The 18,537-nt window shown below is 37.4% G+C and overlaps 1 protein-coding gene across 1 annotated transcript in view; it reads left to right on the top strand.

The window, feature by feature from the left end:
- WDR64 (WD repeat domain 64) overlaps positions 1 to 18,537 on the top strand; it is a 152,920-nt gene that overhangs the window by 18,947 nt on the left and 115,436 nt on the right. The window contains exons 3-6 of the mRNA XM_027122460.1: positions 4,606 to 4,708; positions 7,181 to 7,284; positions 14,105 to 14,215; positions 16,675 to 16,889. Of these exons, the coding sequence (XP_026978261.1) occupies positions 4,606 to 4,708; positions 7,181 to 7,284; positions 14,105 to 14,215; positions 16,675 to 16,889 (533 nt within the window). The remainder of the gene's footprint in view (positions 1 to 4,605; positions 4,709 to 7,180; positions 7,285 to 14,104; positions 14,216 to 16,674; positions 16,890 to 18,537) is intronic.

Here is an 18,537-nt window from a genome sequence, read left to right as displayed (position 1 = left end):
TAAGATAGGGAGATTGTCCTGGATTATCCGGGTGGGCCCAATGTAATCACGTAAGTCCTTAAAAAGAGAAGAAGATTCTAAATGTGGAGAATTTAAGTACCATTGCTTGTGCTGAGATGCAGGGCCCCATGTAGCAGGACTGAAGAGAGGCATCTAAAAGGTAAGGGCAGCCCCATCTGACAACCAGCAAGGAAATGAGGACCTCGGGCCAAGCACCTGAACGAGCTTAGAAGCAGACTCTATCCCAAGCCTTCAGTAAAGAATGCGTCTCTATTGACATCTTGATTTTGCCATGTGAGACCCATGTTGGACTTCTAACCCGTGAAACTATGAGCTAATACATGAGTGTTGTTTTAGCACACTTTGTTTGTGGTAATTTACTTCCACAGCAATAGGAAACTAATACAGAGGGGAGACTGTCAAAGATCAGAAAGAGTGTCTGTTGTTACAACCAGCAAAAAGCAAAATGTAGCTACAAGAGGAATCCAAACTTAACAGCAATGGAAGGAGGTTGCAATATTGGGAGTAGGAAGCTGGAGAAGAGGAAAGCAAGAAAAGGACTAAGGACTATGATCTATAATTATAATTACCTTTGGAAGGTTTGCTGTATTTTTTTTTTGAAGGTGTTGGGGGTAGGAGTTTATTAATTAATTAATTTATTTATTTTTGCTGTGTTGGGCCTTCATTTCTGTGCGAGGACTTTCTCTAGTTGTGGCAAGCGGGGGCCACTCTTCATCGCGGTGTGCGGGCCTCTCACTATCGCGGCCTCTCTTGTTGCGGAGCACAGGCTCCAGACGCGCAGGCTCAGTAGTTGTGGCTCACGGGCCTAGTTGCTCCGCGGCACGTGGGATCCTCCCAGACCAGGGCTCAAACACGTGTTCCCTGCATTAGCAGGCAGATTCTCAACCACTGCGCCACCAGGGAAGCCCCTGTATTTTTGTTTTTAAGATGAGAGAGATTCCCGCATGCTGAAAGGAAGGCGGTAGAAAGAGAGAGAAAAGAGCCAATCTCTGAAGATGAAAGGGGACGAGTTGCAAAGAATACGTAGAGGGATGAGTCTAGGAAAGGAGAAACACATCTTCCTTTAAAAGGGAGAAGGGAAGAAAGAATGAATCCAAAACCAGGTTAAGTTTTGAATAGGGTGGCAGGAAATACTAAGAAAGCTCTTGTCTGGAGACTTCTACTATCATCTGAAGTAGGAAATGAGGCCAGCTGCAGAGTAACAAGGAGCACATGTTTGATAAGACTGGAGAAGGTTTGACGTTGCTTTTGTGGACAATGTAATACAAGATCACCCAGAGAAGCAAGGGATGAAGGCTGGGTGGCACTGAAGACCCAGGAGGCTGGAGCTCGTGAATGATTCATGGCCCCATCCATAGGGCTGGGAGACTTTTTCTGTGGCTGATCTGCCACAGTAATTAGGGTGCAAGGAGCACAAGCAGTTGGCTTCCTTGCACCCAAGTAGGAGGTGGGTTTCCTGCCAGGCCAATGCAGTGGTAGAAAATGATGGAGGACTGTGGAAATGTGGAATTGAAGTGACAGACCACAGATTCTAAACTGAGTAAGAAAGGAAATGAAGGGCTTCCCTGGTGGCGCAGTGGTTGAGAGTCTGCCTGCTAATGCAGGGGACACGGGTTCGAACCCTGGTCTGGGAGAATCTCACGTGCCGCGGAGCAACTAGGCCTGTGAGCCACAACTACTGAGCCTGCGCGTCTGGAGCCTGTGCTCCGCAACAAAAAAGGCCGCGATAGTGAGAGGCTAACGCACCGCGACGAAGAGTGGCGCCCACTTGCCACAACTACAGAAAGCCCTCGCACAGAAACGAAGACCCAACACAGCAAAAATAAATAAATTAATTAATAAACTCCTACCCCCAACATCTTCTTTAAAAAAAAAAAAGAAAGAAAGGAAGTGAAGGCTGCAGGGATCTGATAAATGAGGAAGGGCAAGAGGCTGAATTTCCCTCTTAGTTCTGACTGGCCGAGGAGTCATATAAATCTTTCCCAGTGAGGTTCCACACACATCAATTTACTGCAGTACCCATCTGACTCGTCTTTTTCTTTTAGAACAAATGTTTCCACTCCCAAGTGGACTGACAGTTTTAAAGTACTATCTCCAGAGAGAGCCTAATTTTCTCATTAGTGGTTATGGTCTTGATATAATTTATGATTTTTTTCCTCTCTTCCATGAGACCTTCTTAATCTAGGCTTTCTAATGATAATTATAGCTAATATTTTAAGAACAATTATTATATTCCAGACACAGTGCGAAATGCTCTACACATGTTACATCATTTAACCACCATTAAAAAATGCCCTCAGAAGTTTGACCTTTTATTCTGCTGATGAGAAAATTGAGACTTAAGGAGCTAAATGTATTTATCCAAGTTCTAAGTACCAATCAGTTGGAGAGTCTGAACTCAAACACTGGACTGTCTGATTCCACAGTGCATGCTCTTGCCATAAGGCCATATTGTGGGTTCAAATGATACAGGATATCAGGGAACTATATTCAATATTCTGTGATAAACCAGAATGGAAAAGAATATGAAAAAGAATATATATGTATAAATGAGTCATTTTGCTGTACAGCAGAAATTAACACAACATTGTAAATCAACTATACTTCAATAACTTTTTTTTTTAAATGATACAGAATGTTGGAGAGGGGGAAATTTTCCCCTCTAACCTCTTGAGTTCTTGTGACTGGATTAACAATAAAATTTACACAAGACAGATTAACGTGAGAAAAAGAAATTTTAATTTATGCACAGGGATGTCCCACAGAAATAGGATCTAAGAAGTGGCCAAAGCGGGCAGCTTTTTGTACTTTTTAGACAAAGAAACAATAAATTTGTGAGGAATTGAAAGGACAAAGAAATTTAGGTGTGGGGTGCCCATTAGTAAAGAATATAACAGAGTTTGGGCTTGGGGTAGTAAATTAAAGAAATAACAAGGTTTGTTTATATAGGCTTCTCCCTTCTAGGCACAAATTCTCTCTCTTTGTCAATAAGGGTGTCCCTTCTACCTCTGGATGCAGGCTGTTACATCCTTTCATGTGAAAGTGAAAGGGAGTGTACCTTTCACACAAAAGCTTTATTTCCTGTGTTCAGGGAGACAGGAGGATCAGAGTGTCCCTCTTGTGTTGGCTGTTTCTTAAGTAACTTTAATTCATAATAATCGATATGCCACTGGCACACATTTTGGGTTGGCCTACTCTGGGCCCCAACAAGGTTTAAGTTGCAGATCAATGTATGTCTATTAACTGGGTAATGCATCAATCAGTGATGGCAGGAAGTTCCGGGGCAAAAGGTTCCTGTCCGCTCCAACAGAGATCTATTGAAAGCTCTCTGCTTTCTCTTTTCTCAGTCCTTCAGAGGTAATTAGATACTAAATGCAGAGGTTCTGTACTCATGGAAAATTAGTGGCAATTTCTGAGAAGATAATAAATTACTTAAGCTTTTAATTGAATACTGCTTTTGCTGGTGGGAAGAAAACTGGAAAATACAAGAGAGTCTTTGATAATCTTCATCTTCCCAAAGAATGAAATCTAATTGTAGGAAATTATTAAGGCAGCTGGTTTATGTTGTTAGGTTTGGATGGGGGAGAATGTAAAGGAGGAAGTAGTAACATTTGTAAACCAACTGATGAAAGGACATGTTAACACCTAATGCTAAGCCATCATCTAGCATCAAAATAGACAAATGTTATTAAAACAAACTGATATATAGTTGGTTTTGATTTATTTTCAATTGACTCATTTAGTCACTAGGTCCTTTATATGGAAAGTGTGGTCCCTCATGGGGAGCTTCTTAGAAATGCACACTACCAGGCTTACGAGTCAGAGCTGCACTTTAGTAGGATCCCAGTGGTTTGCATGCACACTTGAATTTCAGAAGCTCATTCTGTTTATTCACTACCAAGCACCAACTAGTCTCAAGTTTATAAGAAATACAGTGTGTCATTAACTTCTAAGGACTTTATTTCTGCTTATTCATAGACAGCTGAAAAACAGCTATCTTATTTTTCAAATTCCTTGGAATTACATAATCTGACAATTTATTCACAAATAAAATGCACTTTTTTACTTCAAGATATCTTTTCATAGTAATTAATTTTCATGCAACACCTGGAGGATAGGATTTGGAACAGTAAAATTCCAAAATTCCCCCGAAAAAGGAATGAAAAATCTTGTTCAGGAAGATTTATGGAAAATGGGTAGGAATAGTTATTTGAGAGTGGCCAAATTCATTGTCAGGATTTTCAGCTGAGACCCTGTCTGATGGAGGCTGATTTGATTTCCAAACAAGTGCCATCTCCTAATTGAACTATCAGTCTGAGCAAGGACACCAGCCGAGTACATCAGTTTATCTATTGGAGAGAAAAATCAATGACTGCTCAAAAATCATGCACCAGCAGCATGCGGTATGTTGAATACATTAAACTGCCTTCTGATATTTATATCAGAACCCCTTGATATTTATAAATCAAGCTGTTGATTGTTAGTCCAAATTAAGACTTCAAATTCAACCAACATTAAAATCTCTTACTTTACAGCCATTTCTGAGATATTGTGCATGTTTATATGTGTTGTTTGGGATTTTAGATCTTTGGATACTTCTCCTCTGAAGAAGATTCTCTTACTTCACAAATGGATGAAGAAAATTTGGTTTTCCTTGTTTCTAGAAAACAACGAGTTGTAATTTCAGGTGATAATTTAAATTTCCCTAACAGATTAATGTGGGTTTTAATATTTTCTCAAAAATAAATATTGGGACTATAACATTTCCATTAAACCATTTTTCATCTTATTTACTTGATCAATACTTTATAACAAGAAAGGGGAGTGACAGTTTCGAATGCAATATCAGAAGAAACTTGCAGTTGAGTTGGAAATATCATTGCTCTGAAGGACACTAAGTAAGGTATGTTAGGGAGGGAAATTCCCATTTTCCTGAAGAGGTTCAGATCTTAAGTTAAAGCTCTCTACAATGTCACCTCAATAATGCATGCTTTGGTACCAAATGGATCATATTTTTAAAAATAAATATTCTTAAAATTGAATTGTCAAGTTTTCACTTATTAGAAGTCTTTCCCATGTCCTCACCCTTAATTATCTTATGGAGGTTTAACCCTACACCTCTAAAACTGTAAATTTGTGCCAATCACAGAGGAGTGTTACCTCAGATTAAGAGGTCTCCAGTTTACATATGTCATTTGTTTTAAAATTTGAAACTGGACCCCAGGAACTCATTTCCCTCTCCACTATTGACAACTTGGGTTTTCTTTCCTTTCTTCCCTACAGGGAGGAAGAAGTCCAAGGTGAGGAAAGGCAAACCCTGGAATCTGCCCCGTCCTCCAGCATTTCATAGCAAATTCTGAGATGAAGGGCATAGTCTAGGTCAAATCTGGTGTTCCTTAAAAGAAAAAAAAAAACCCAGTCCTTTGTGAGCAAAACCCACCCTTGTTTTTGACCCTTCCTTAGCCCAACCATAGGCCTCACCAGAGCCTAACCTCTGGGTCCCTCCATGGGAACTATCATCAAAGAACAGAAGCAAGGGAGCTATCCCTGCTTCTGTCATCACTGAGTGAAGAGTGGCCAGTGAGTAAGGGAAATATGTTGCTGGCATCCTAAATTAGAACTTTGAAAGCATCTTTATAGATAGCAGTTGGGTTCTGTAACTTGTTTATTCACTCAGCAAATAATCGTTAAGGTCTACTTTGTGGGCCGAGTAACTTTCTAAGTGCTGGGGATACAGCAATGAACAAACAATCATAAATCCCTGACGTCATGGAGTCTACATTCTAATAGGGAGAGATAGACAATAAAACAATCAAACAAGTAAATTAAGTGCTACAGAAAAAATAATAAAGTAGGCAGACTGTGGAGAAAAATAAAACAGGAGTGTGGGAAGAAGCTGGTTTGGAGAGATTTTAAATAGGGTAGTTGGGGAAAACCTGAAGGAGATATGAGAGCGAACCACACACTTCATGCTGGAGTGGAGTGGTAGGGGGACAGTAGTAGAAGATGAGGTTAGAGAGGCAACAGTGGCATAGGCACAGATGTCCAAGGACTTGTGGACATGCTAAAGACTTCTGAGTGAGACAGAAAGCTGTGAGAAGGCTGCAGAGAGGAGAGAGGCCTGGCCTGAGTTACCCTTCAAATGTTCTGGCTTCTGTGATAAAAGTGGTCTATAGTGGGGAAGGAGTTGAAGCAGAGAGAATGATGGTGGCTTGGAATAAAATAATATTCTGTGCCTGTTTTTTCATTATTGACCCCTCCAAGGAATCTTTTGGACCTTCTTTTCTAATCTCATCCCAAATCCCCTCTCAACCTCCTTCCCCCTGACCCCTAGACATTTTAATACCTCAGATATACTGTATATCGGTCTATGTACTGTATGTATATCTGAGCTTTTGACACAGAGAGTAAAACTCATTCACACACCACCGCCACCGCCACCCCCTGCCCAAGAACCAATTTGTACCCCTTTGGGAGCAATAATTTCTCTGTTGAGAATGCATGAATTAGGGGGATAATACTGGAGTGTGAGATTTGTCCACTTGCTTTTCCTCTCTAAGAATTTACAATTATAAAAACTTGATTTAAATCATCCTGGGAAGAGGCCCAGTATGTGTGGCTTTATCATTCAGCACATAGGCAAAGAAACTTGAAAGTGTTTTTTTCAAAATGCATAAAGTAAAAAAAAGAAGAAAAAAGCCTTAAAAACAGTATTAAAGTAGTTTCATTCTTTTGTACTGGAAAGCCTGAGATAGTATTAGGTTTTTATTCTGTGTAAATCACATGGTGATAGTTCAAAGAAAGAGCTCCTGAGATGTGAAGATCTTAAAATAGAAATGATTCTAAAAGACATTTGGAAAACTCATTCTCTGAAATGTACACGTGGAGGTGGGATGGGGTATGATCTTACATTTTCTCTGAGAATTCATGCACCATGTTTAGTTGGAAAGCACTATAACGTCAGATTACTATCTCTAAGGATAATTAAAAAGCAATAGTTGTTCATTTTTTGGTTTTATTCCACTTTAATTTTTAAGTAACTAAAGCCTTTCTAGCAAAAAGTTGGTTGCTTCCTTTCTCTTTTTTTTAAATAAAACTAACAAGTGACTTTTAGGATCTTTACTGCTAGGAGTTGAAACGAGTGTTGTGCCATCAACAGGTAGTAGAAGACGCGATGTGATTAAGTGCATTGTCAAGATTCCTCAGTTGGATTTACTAGTAACAGCTTCTCAGAAAGGATTGATAACAGTCTTTAATAGCCAGGTAATTTGAAAGCTTGGATTCCTTCCTCCCTCCTTTCTTCCTTCCTTCCTCTCTTTTGTTTTGTCTATGCATTATGCCTATGTATCAGATGCAGCAGAAACCATAGCCATATTTCAGTTATTCCAAAAAAAAAAACAACCAAGTATTACTAAAACGAGGAGCTCGCTGAACCCCACAGCAGTTTTTGAGGTTTTGGTAACTGCATTTGACATTGTTCCTTGGGGTGTCATATTGAACCATGTGGCATCAGCATAATTAAGGATGATCCTGGATAATTTCTCAGATAACATCATAAACACTCACAAGCCAAGTGATTTTGTCATAATACTACCAAGTAATAAAAGGTCCCAACAAGAACCTTGTACTTGAAGTTAAAAACAAGGCTCAAATTCTAGCTCCTCTATTTTAACAGCCTAGATGTTAAGTAGGGAACTTAATGAGCCAACTTGTATATTTTCACGTCTCTTTTTTTCATATCTGTAAAATGAAGACAATAGGATCAGTCTCCTCTCCCTCAGAGGATTGTAGTGAATTTCAAATGAGATAATGAATGTTGGAAACATTTTAAGGCATTGCTATTATTGTCATTTCTTTCTAAATTTATGTTTTGGACTTCTATTTTCAAAATATGAGAGATTTTCATGGAATGTAAGATGATATCATCTATATCATATTTCACCATGAAAATAAATGTTTGGTGTTAAATATCAAAAAATTGGTCCAATTATTAGTTTATTTCCAAGTAGAGGCAAGCTTTATACAAATAAAATATATCTAAAATGATCATCACATGATTGATTAAAATTTCAACAATAATTTTCAGCCTTTCAGTGATTTCCATCATAGGCAGCCAGATCGTGTCAGAGAGGGTGGCCTGCACCCAGAGGTGCAGCAGGAGATTCTGAGCATGGGCATGGAGACTGGCTTTGCCTCCACACTGCCAGCTGTGCATGTTACTTTTTATATCCAGGCCCCAGTTCCTCCTCATCCAAACCAGAGAATATCCCTCCCTATGTAGTTGTGCTGTTTACATGAGTTAATCAACATAAAGCACTTAACATCATTGTAAGCACTTAGTAAATGTTGGCAATTACAATTATGAACAAATAATGTGAAAATAAAAATGGATTTGCCTCATTGAAGTGTGAAAACCTTCCTTGATCACTCTTTTCTCGATGCATTAATTCCCTTCTCATTTTTTACCTTCATTTCCTCAAAAATAGAACTAACATAGTATCTAAAGAAAAACAGTGAGATCTGTGGAATACCTGAATAGTCAACGAATCATCCCAAATTAAGGAGCCCTGTGGATGAAAGGCTCTTGGTGCTGCAGCCAGGAGTCAGTGCTGGGCCTCTGAGGTGGGAGAGCCAACTTCAGGACACTCGTCCACAAGAGGCCTCCCAGCTGCACATAATATCAAACAGCAAAAATCTCCGAGAGATCTCCATCTCAACGCCAGCACCCAGCTTCACTCAACGACCAGCAAGCTACAGTGCTGGACATCCTATGCCAAACAACTAGCAAGACAGGAACACAACCCCACCCATTAGCAGAGAGGCTGCCCAAAATCATAATAAGTCTACAGACACCCCAAAACACACCACCAGACGTGGACCTGCCCACCAGAAAGACAAGATCCAGCCTCATCCACCAGAACACAGGCACTAGTACCCTCCACCAGGAAGCCTACACAACCCACTGAACCAAACTTAGCCACTGGGGACAGACACAAAAAACAACAGGAACTACGAACCTTCAGCCTGCAAAAAAGGAGACCACAAACACAGTAAGATAAGCAAAATGAAAAGACAGAAAAACACACAGCAGATGAAGGAGCAAGATAAAAACCCACCAGACCTAACAAATGAAGAGGAAATAGGCAGTCTATCAGAAAAAGAATTCAGAATAATGATAGTAAGGTTGATCCGAAATCTTGGAGATAGAATGGACAATAGAATGGACAAAATGCAAGAATCAGTTAACAAGGACCTAGAAGAACTAAAGATGAAACAAGCAACAATGAACAACACAATAAATGAAATTAAAAGTACTCTAGATGGGATCAATAGCAGAATAACTGAGGCAGAAGAACGGATAAGTGACCTGGAAGATAAAATAGTGGAAATAACTACTGCAGAGCAGAATAAAGAAAAAAGAATGAAAAGAACTGAGGACAGTCTCAGAGACCTCTGGGACAACATTAAACGCACCAACATTCGAATTATAGGGGTTCCAGAAGAAGAAGAGAAAAAAGAAAGGGACTGAGAAAATATTTGAAGAGATTATAGTTGAAAACTTCCCTAATATGGGAAAGGAAATAGTTAATCAAGTCCAGGAAGCACAGAGAGTCCCATACAGGATAAATCCAAGGAGAAATATGCCAAGACACATATTAATCAAACTGTCAAAAATTAAATACAAAGAAAGCATATTAAAAGCAGCAAGGGAAAAACAACAAATAACACACAAGGGAATCCCCATAAGGTTAACAGCTGATCTTTCAGCAGAAACTCTGCAAGCCAGAAGGGAGTGGCAGGACATATTGAAAGTGTTGAAGGAGAAAAACCTGCAACCAAGATTACTCTACCCAGCAAGGATCTCATTCAGATTTGATGGAGAAATTAAAACCTTTACAGACAAGCAAAAGCTGAGAGAGTTCAGCACCACCAAACCAGCTCTACAACAACTGCTAAAGGAACTTCTCTAGGCAAGAAACACAAAAGGTGGAAAAGACCTACAATAACAAACCCAAAACAATTAAGAAAATGGGAATGGGAACACACATATCGATAATTACCTTAAATGTAAATGGACTAAATGCTCCCACCAAAAGACACAGATTGGCTGAATGGATACAAAAACAAGACCCATATATTTGCTGTCTACAAGAGACCCACTTCAGACCTAGAGACACATACAGACTGAAAGTAAGGGGATGGAAAAAGGTATTTCAAGCAAATGGAAACCAAAAGAAAGCTGGAGTAGCAATTCTCATATAAGTTATATATATATATATATATATATATATATATATATATATATGTAGTTTGCTTGAGTGCAGTGTTTTTTGTTTTCTGTACTGAATTCATTAGCATGGGTCGGTATAAAATTTAGCATAGGTCAATATGTAATTTGTAAACTAATAAGGTCTTAAAAGTGAGGAATTAAGTCTTTTAAATTTAATTATTTATTGTAAAGAGCAGAATAGCATACATAAACAGGTGCCTAAGGAAAACTTGTATTCTAATATGGAACTCTCATGAACACCTTTTTTTTTTTTTCTTCTAACGGTATGATAGTAGGCCATTTGATTATTTTTATGGCTTTAACTTTACAACAATGAAATATTCGTAAATTTTAAAAAGTATTTTTCTTTATTTGATGCGGGTGGGATACTGGAGAAATGAAAGGTCAAACACCTATTGAGGAATCCATACTTGTCTATATATTGTGTACTTTTATTTCAAGAACTGATTTAAAATTCCTAAAAGGATGCTATAATAAGTTATTATGCCATTTTACAGACTGAATTAAGTGAATTTCAGGGAGGTATGAAACTTGCCTAAGGCTATCCAGCTACCAAGCGGTAGAAGTGAGAATTAAATCCAGGTATACCTATCAAAAAAAAAAAAAAAACAAAAAAAAAACCATTATGCTATATATATGGAATCTAAAAAAAAAAAAAAAGTGGACATGAAGAACCTAGGGGCAAGACGGGAATAAAGACACAGACCTACTAGAGCATGGACTTGAGGATACAGGGAGGCGGAAGGGTAAGCTGGGAGAAAGTGAGAGAGTGGCATGGACATATATACACTACCAAATATAAAATAGATAGCTAGTGGGAAGCAGCCGCATAACACAGAGAGATCAGCTTGGTGCTTTGTGACCACCTAGAGGGGTGGGATAGGGAGGGTGGGAGGGAGGGAGACGCAAGAGGGAAGAGATATGGGGATATATGTATATGTATAACTGATTCACTTTGTTATAAAGCAGAAACTAACACACCATTGTAAAGCAATTATACTCCAATAAAGATGTTAAAAAAAAAAAAAAAAAAAGAAAAACAGTGAGGAGGAAAATTATGATCTTCATAATGAAATAGTTCAGGATTATGTGAAATAAGTGAGAGGGCATTATCATATTTCCAGATATGTCTCTCTCTCTCTCTCTCTCCCTCTCTCTCCCTCACACTCACACACACACTCACTCACACATGCTTATAGGCGCACGCATGTGTACTCACGAACATGCAGATGCTCACCACCTGTTTCTATTTAAAGATTTGGTACTCCAGGAATAAATAGTATTTTGAATGCTGCATGCCTTAAAAATAGGATGGTACATTCTGTGAGAAAAGTAATTTGGCAGGGTAGGTCACAGGAATAATTTATTAAAAGATGGCCATTAATAATGCAAAATATCTTACACCCACAGTTTAGGCTCTATCTGAGGTAGAATAAATACATTTAAGGATTTTCATGGTGCTCGCTGGAGGGCTTGGTGATGTAGACTGTAAATGTCATTAATGAAAGTTCCTACAAAAAGGCTAGATTTAGAAAATTCAGAAGATATATAAGGATTATAAAAATTTTAGAGCAGATAAGAGAATTTTAAACAAGTGACTTCCACTAAAGATAGAGATAGAGAAATAGAGGAGGAATTTCTTTGAGCCCTTTATTTTTTCCATCTAGAAAAAAGTCCCGGTTGGAAAAGCATTTTTGAACTCTTCAGATGAAAGACAGTCTGTGATGACCAGAACTAACAGTTTTAGTAATCTCGATTTACTTTTTCTCCTTTTCACATGAGCCATCCTTCTGGGCAGCCATTTTCTAGACTTTCCCCAAGACCATTAGAGCATGCAAAAGAAACTAGGTCATTAATATATTTCAGACACTAACCTTTACATTGGGAGCATTTAACATGCTTTAAGGGTATAAGAGGCTGCTCAAGTAATACATACTAGCTCTGCTTGGATAAATCTATGATTCTCAGCCAGCATAGTACTTAGGATATGATATTCATTCAATACATATTTATAGAATAAAAGAGAAAGCCCACTGGATAGAATGTTCTTAAATCTCAGTAACTTGAGAGATAACTCAAATGAAAAGTTTTTTTTTTCTGTATCAATCTATATCCATATTGACCTGTTTACCGTTCTTGCCATTGCTGTTAGTATTATTTTGCAGTCCCAATTTTTGTTATCAAAGGTTGCTCTGAATAGCTAAAGAATGTGAGGCAGTTTGCAAATAGAAGGAACAAATAACTAATAAAGTTTAAGCCTAAGAGCATAGTGACCAGGCTTAAAGACAAGCCACGGAAACATAAACTTGCCCAAAGCAAACAGTGCATTATTTTACAGAGCTAGATTACAGCTAGATTTTTCAGAGGCAGAAGGAACAAGGAGACTAACAGAAGGTAGAAATGACAAGTGAGGTTAACCAAGGAGGTACCGTGTTGCTTTAGAGCCAGCATTTTCATCTTTAATTGTAGTGCCAGCTGGGGATCATTATTCTCTTCCTTTTTCTTATAGATGAGAGTTCAGACCAGCACCAATGTTACAGTAAGTACTTTAAAAAAATTCCTAATTAAGTTAAACTGATTGATGATGGTTCCTCCATAACTAATCAAAATCTCAACGAAGAGCCTGAATACACTCTGAGAATAAGAGGTTCTCATAGACTGTAGCTTTATCTTTATTGACTAGGATCCAAACTAAAGCTTGAGCAACAGCAAAGAGGACACAGACCTTGCTTTCTGAGTTAATTTGATGGTAGAGAATTGCTTGGAAGCTGACTATTCCTTGGAAGCTTCAATTTAAAATCTTCGCCTGTTTTTCTAAGTGCTCACTATTGAGGAAAGTGAAAGACAGACAAAACCCATGTTGTGAGAACAAGGAAATAGCCAGTGAAAATTATTTGAAAACATTTTATTCTAAACTTGAAAACAGCATTAAAGAACTTGAGTGCAATATTGTAATTTATTTAATCCATATTGCTAACTGGAACAGTAATCTTGTGGCAGATATTGTAAAGCTATGGTGAATTGCTCTCAGAATCCCACCGTGGCTTTATGAGAGATGGAGAAGGATTGACTTTCACCCTGCTTGTATGCACTGAAATGCACTGAGGGTGCCAAGCAGAGGAGTCTCTGAGCCTCCATTTCTTAAACTTTCTTAAAATTCCTAACGGGTTTTACAGAAGGTTCAAGGGCATGCCTGAAACACAGGCAGCAGTTTCTGGCACAGAAGACACTCACGAGTGGGAGCCATTGTTCTCGTAAAGTAGTGTGTTGTCAGAGATATTATGGATCCTAGCCATGCCAATCTGGTGACTTTAGGAAAGCACAAGGCAGACTCACTGACCTCAACTTGATCACTGACCAGATGACCACCAAGGTCTTTTCCAGCTAAAAAATTTAAGCATGAGGACAGGGCCAGAAAACTCACTTAATCGGTGCCCTAAATCTAGTCCCACTGAGCTCCTGTGCAGAAGTGTTCTCATGTAAAAGAACAGTGCATAAAGATGACTGCTTGGTCAGTGGCTGTGTGCTTCCAGAGAGCTGTGCCAGGCTCTAGCTGTGTCATTCTCCAGATGATGGTTCTGAGAAACTCAGGCTGAGGGTGAAAGGGAAAAAGATGGAAGCTTCTTCTCAGGACATTGAAGAAGAGACCTTGTGTGGCTCCTCTGCAAATAAGGGGGCAAAATGGGGCTTTTAATGTAAGTAATCTGCTCTTTTAGTAGCCACCATTGTGTGATAAAACAAAATACAATATACTCCAAAACACAACATGCCAATCCTATGCTTTTCTATCAGGATACCTCCTGGATTACAGGTTGTGATTACCTCTCTCAGCTGAAACGAATTGTAGCTACTACTGAAAGGACCATTATTGTCTGGGATCATAAAGCTCAAGGGAGCAGCCAGGTACTGTGCCAAGAGATACTCAAAGAAATTGGATTGTCTTTTCCATACTGGGAGGAAATGAGCAACACACTTTCTCTATTGAACATCAGTTTCCTCATATATAAAATGAGGGAGTTTAACTAAGATAATCAAGTCCAGCATCAATATTCTGTGAGTCTTAATTAAAAGGGAACATTCTTTCCATTTAGTGTATGTTTAATTTGTTTTGTTTTTGAGAGAGAATGATTAGTTCCTTTCTTCTTTTATACTTTTCTCTGAATCCACGTATTATCTTTTTGGTTATACTCGTGTTAACCAGTTCAAAGCCTTTCTCTTCAGTCCAGCTTCATTTGGCAAGAAAACTACTAAAATCAAATGCATAATCCTGGCAAAAAATTGAATGGGCAGATGTTAATGTTAATCTCCTCAGTTAGTGATATGTTACCACTTAACCAATTTACAATATTTATTGAGCATCTGTAGACATATAGAAGTAATGAACATGTTCCCTACACTCAAACAAAACTCAGTCTTGAAGATTCTCACAAACAAACATAATATATAATATAATGGTATAGCAAAAAAGTAAAGTAAAAAAGAACAGGTACTCAGGGAGAGGAGCGATCACTAAGCATTGGGGTTATTATAAAAACGTCCTCAGGAAGCAGGCTGACTTTGAAGGACATGTAGGATTAACAAATAATTTAACCTTCCTTTGTGCCATACTAGTCTCAGTAAAATAGTAAACTTCCTATTCTTGTCTACAATATTGGCCAACTAATTATACCAAGATGATTTTAAAGAAGGCAGCTGTTTGCTTAATGTATTTTATTATGTGATGTGTCACTATCTCATGTCGTATAGTTTGATTACAACTTCTTTTCCTTCCCGCTCTCTCCTGTTTTCACTCTTGCTTTTCAATCTCATAGAAGCCTCCAGTTCATTGAAAGCATCTTCTTCCACTCTTCAGTACCCCTGCTTCTTCCCTCTTTCCCTTCTCACATTACCTCCTGGATGGATCATCTCTTAAATCTCTGTCCTTCAAAACTTGAATCTCGGATAGATGCTATAGCCCTTCTTTGCTCCTTTGCAGTGGCTAAGCACTGCTAGAGAAAAACTCAGAGCCACACTATTTGTCATCACTACAAATTCAGGGTCTGCAGACTCACCTGAGCACTCAGGGGCATTTATCAATCTCTTTCTGATTCTTGCCAACTCACTTTCCCACTCCTGGCAAGTATTCCAAATTCCATTATTCTTCTCAAGCCCTTGCCCTTTCGACAGGTGAACTTCTTCCTGTTTCTGAGAATACTGAGTCTGAAAGGCTTGTCCTCTTTCAAATTCCAGCCCTCCACCTACAGCTTTAACTAACAATACAACACTACTTCCTTTCTTTCTTCCTTCCTCTCTCTAAAGACAAAATATCTGACACTCCCTGTATCTGACACCCCCCCCATCCCCTCCTGCCTTGTCTAGGACAAGACTCCATAGCCTTTTCCCTTTCTATCTTTTTTGACATTAATCTCTTCTCCTAGGATCCTTCTTTTCAACCTCTTCTGAATCTTCCTCTCAACCAATTCAGGTCCCAGATCCAAGGTCACCTTCCCTGACCATGGGACCCAAAATGACCTCTTAAGTCACTCTTTATCACAGCGCTCTGGCTTATGTTTTTAAGTGCACATCCCATTATCTGGAATTATCTGTTTAATTCATCTGTCTCCCCCGACTAGGACAGTAGCTCCACAAAGTCAGAAATTTTTGTTCATCACCATAAGCCCATGCCTAGAATGGTTCTTGCCATGTTGTAGGTGCTCAATAAATATTTGTTGAAAGACTGAATGAACCTCTAAATATGCTCAAGTCTCACTCATTCTATAGGAAACAAAACAAATTTAAAAATTTTTAAATACTTTTTTCTTCTCCTTAGGTAGAAATTAAGCTCCAGGAAAACAATGGCCATATAGCTTAGTGAACCCAGTTCAATAGTATAGAGTCAGCTTGATAAATGCTTGCTGAATATTTTTGGATAAATGTAGACGTTAGGATATTTTTCTCCTTGTAAAGTAATTGGGACTTTGATATTAGATTTTCCTATTTACCATCCATTTTAATTTCAATGGTCTTTTAACACCTCAACTTTTTAATGCTTCCTGTTAATATTGCCTTACGAATTCAAGAAAGGAATGTTCACAGTAATACATCAGAAAATCTCATTATTTATTGAGCTAGAGACAGGTACTTCACACTTTTTCCCCACAAAACACCCAAAAGCACAATGTTGGGCTCAAAGTGAGAAGTTCATTCGTTAACTTCTACTTAGTTAACTTTGTTTCTTTCAAGTTCCTTTAACAGTGGGAATATCTAAAATGAGAAACATCAGAAAGTAAAATCTTATCAAATAATAAGAGCAATATTTAAATTTAATATTTAGATATTTAGAGCAACACGATAACTTATTAAAAGTGTTCTTCTGTTTCTAGGAAAACTATTTTGTCATAAAACCTATGGATCATTGCCTCCTCTGTGTGTGTGTAGTGTCTCTGCCTGACCAGCTCTGCCAAGATGACATCCTCTTGGGGGACGACGGTGGTTTTGTGAACAAATTCACAGTAAATAGTGATGACTTTGGACTCAAGCAGGCAAAATCCAAAAAAAAATTACAATATCAGGTGTTAGACTCAAAGAACTTTAAAAGGTAAGGGTATTACGGGAATAATCCAATTGTTTTAATATAGACATTGTTCAAGTATTTATGTAGTGAAAATAATATGCCAGACCCCATGGTAGAGATTTTAAATACAAAGCTGAAAAAGAAATGTTTTTTACCTCAAGGAACTTCTGGTATAATAGGGAAGACAGACAGGAAAATTAGCAACTGAAATTCCTATTTTAAGTGCTACTGACAATGAAAATCTATAGGTACTTGAATGAATTCAGTGAAAAATTAAATCATGAATAAAATATAAAAGACATACATGGCTGTTTACTAGTACTTAAATATGGAAGACAATTCTAAACATAAAAGCAATGGATACAGAATTCAAAGAAAAAGTTTGATAGATTTGACTATACACATCAAAAGATAACATTTGAAAGTAAATAACAAACTGGGATAAATATATATAACAAATATGACAGACAGTTGGTTAATAATCTTTAATAGGTTTTAGAATTCAATTAAAAAACAATAATTTCTCAAGATAAAAACTGACAAAGACGATGAACAGTTAATTCACCCACATGCCCACACAGCAGTCAATAAACATTTCAAACTGATCATCAGGCAAGAATGCTAAGAACAGTTTCCAACTGATGAGGTTATGGGTGATTTCTATTGTCTGCTTTATAATTGTAGTGTTTTTGAAGTTTTTAGAGTAAGGCATATATTACTTTTATTAGCAGAAATACAAGTTTTATACTAAATACAACCTTTTTATTAATCAAAGAAGTACAACTTATAATCATATACAACTTCTCACATAAAATTAGAACAGATTAAAAATGAGTATGATGTTGTGAGATGGGCATTCTCGCATACTGCTGGTGGTGGAAGTACGAGTTGAATCCCTTCTGGAAAGCAATTTGGGCAGATGCATCAGGTGTCTTAATAAACATTTATACATTGAGACCTGTGATCTCCATGTGTTTAAAAATATAAGTATGATTATCACAGCATTATTTCTAATAATAAAATATCTAGTGTCCAACAATAGGGGAATGATTAACTTAAATAATTAATCATTTAAATAAATAATTCAGGTATTATATAAATGTGTGATATAATATAAATTCTACAAATATAATTACATATTTTATAAATATGTCCATACATGTGTAATACATTTATATGTAAATTTCATTTTTTGTCAGAGTCCTAAAAAATATTTAAGGCATTAAGGGCATTCAGTAAATCATAGTATAACCATATTAGAGAATGCCATACATCTCCATTAAATTATATTTTGAAAGATATTTAATAATATGGAAAATGTTCATAATATAATATTAAGTAAAAAACTTCTTATTTTTTTATGTACATTGAATCCAGTTTTATTTATGTATACGTGTCAGTATGTATATGTGTCCATTTGTATGTCTGCGTATTTCTACTTAGAAAGAAAAATATTGAATGTAAATATCCCAAAATGTTAATGATGATTCTCTTTGGAACTTCAGAGAAGTGATTTTTCTTTTCTTCTCTATGGTTTTCTACTTCCTAAATTTTGTACAAACAAAATTTTCCTTTTAGAATAAGAAAAAAACTTTGAAAAATACAGGATTATATTTTGTTATTAATATAGCAAATATTTTATTCCAGAGATAGAATATGTAATTCAAAGCTC

The sequence above is a fragment of the Aethalodelphis obliquidens genome, unplaced genomic scaffold (assembly GCF_003676395.1).
Source record: "Aethalodelphis obliquidens isolate GAN/ISIS:26980383/991018 unplaced genomic scaffold, ASM367639v1 scaffold24, whole genome shotgun sequence".
Lineage (NCBI taxonomy): Eukaryota > Metazoa > Chordata > Mammalia > Artiodactyla > Delphinidae > Aethalodelphis > Aethalodelphis obliquidens.
This window is presented reverse-complemented; position numbering and strand designations above follow the sequence as displayed.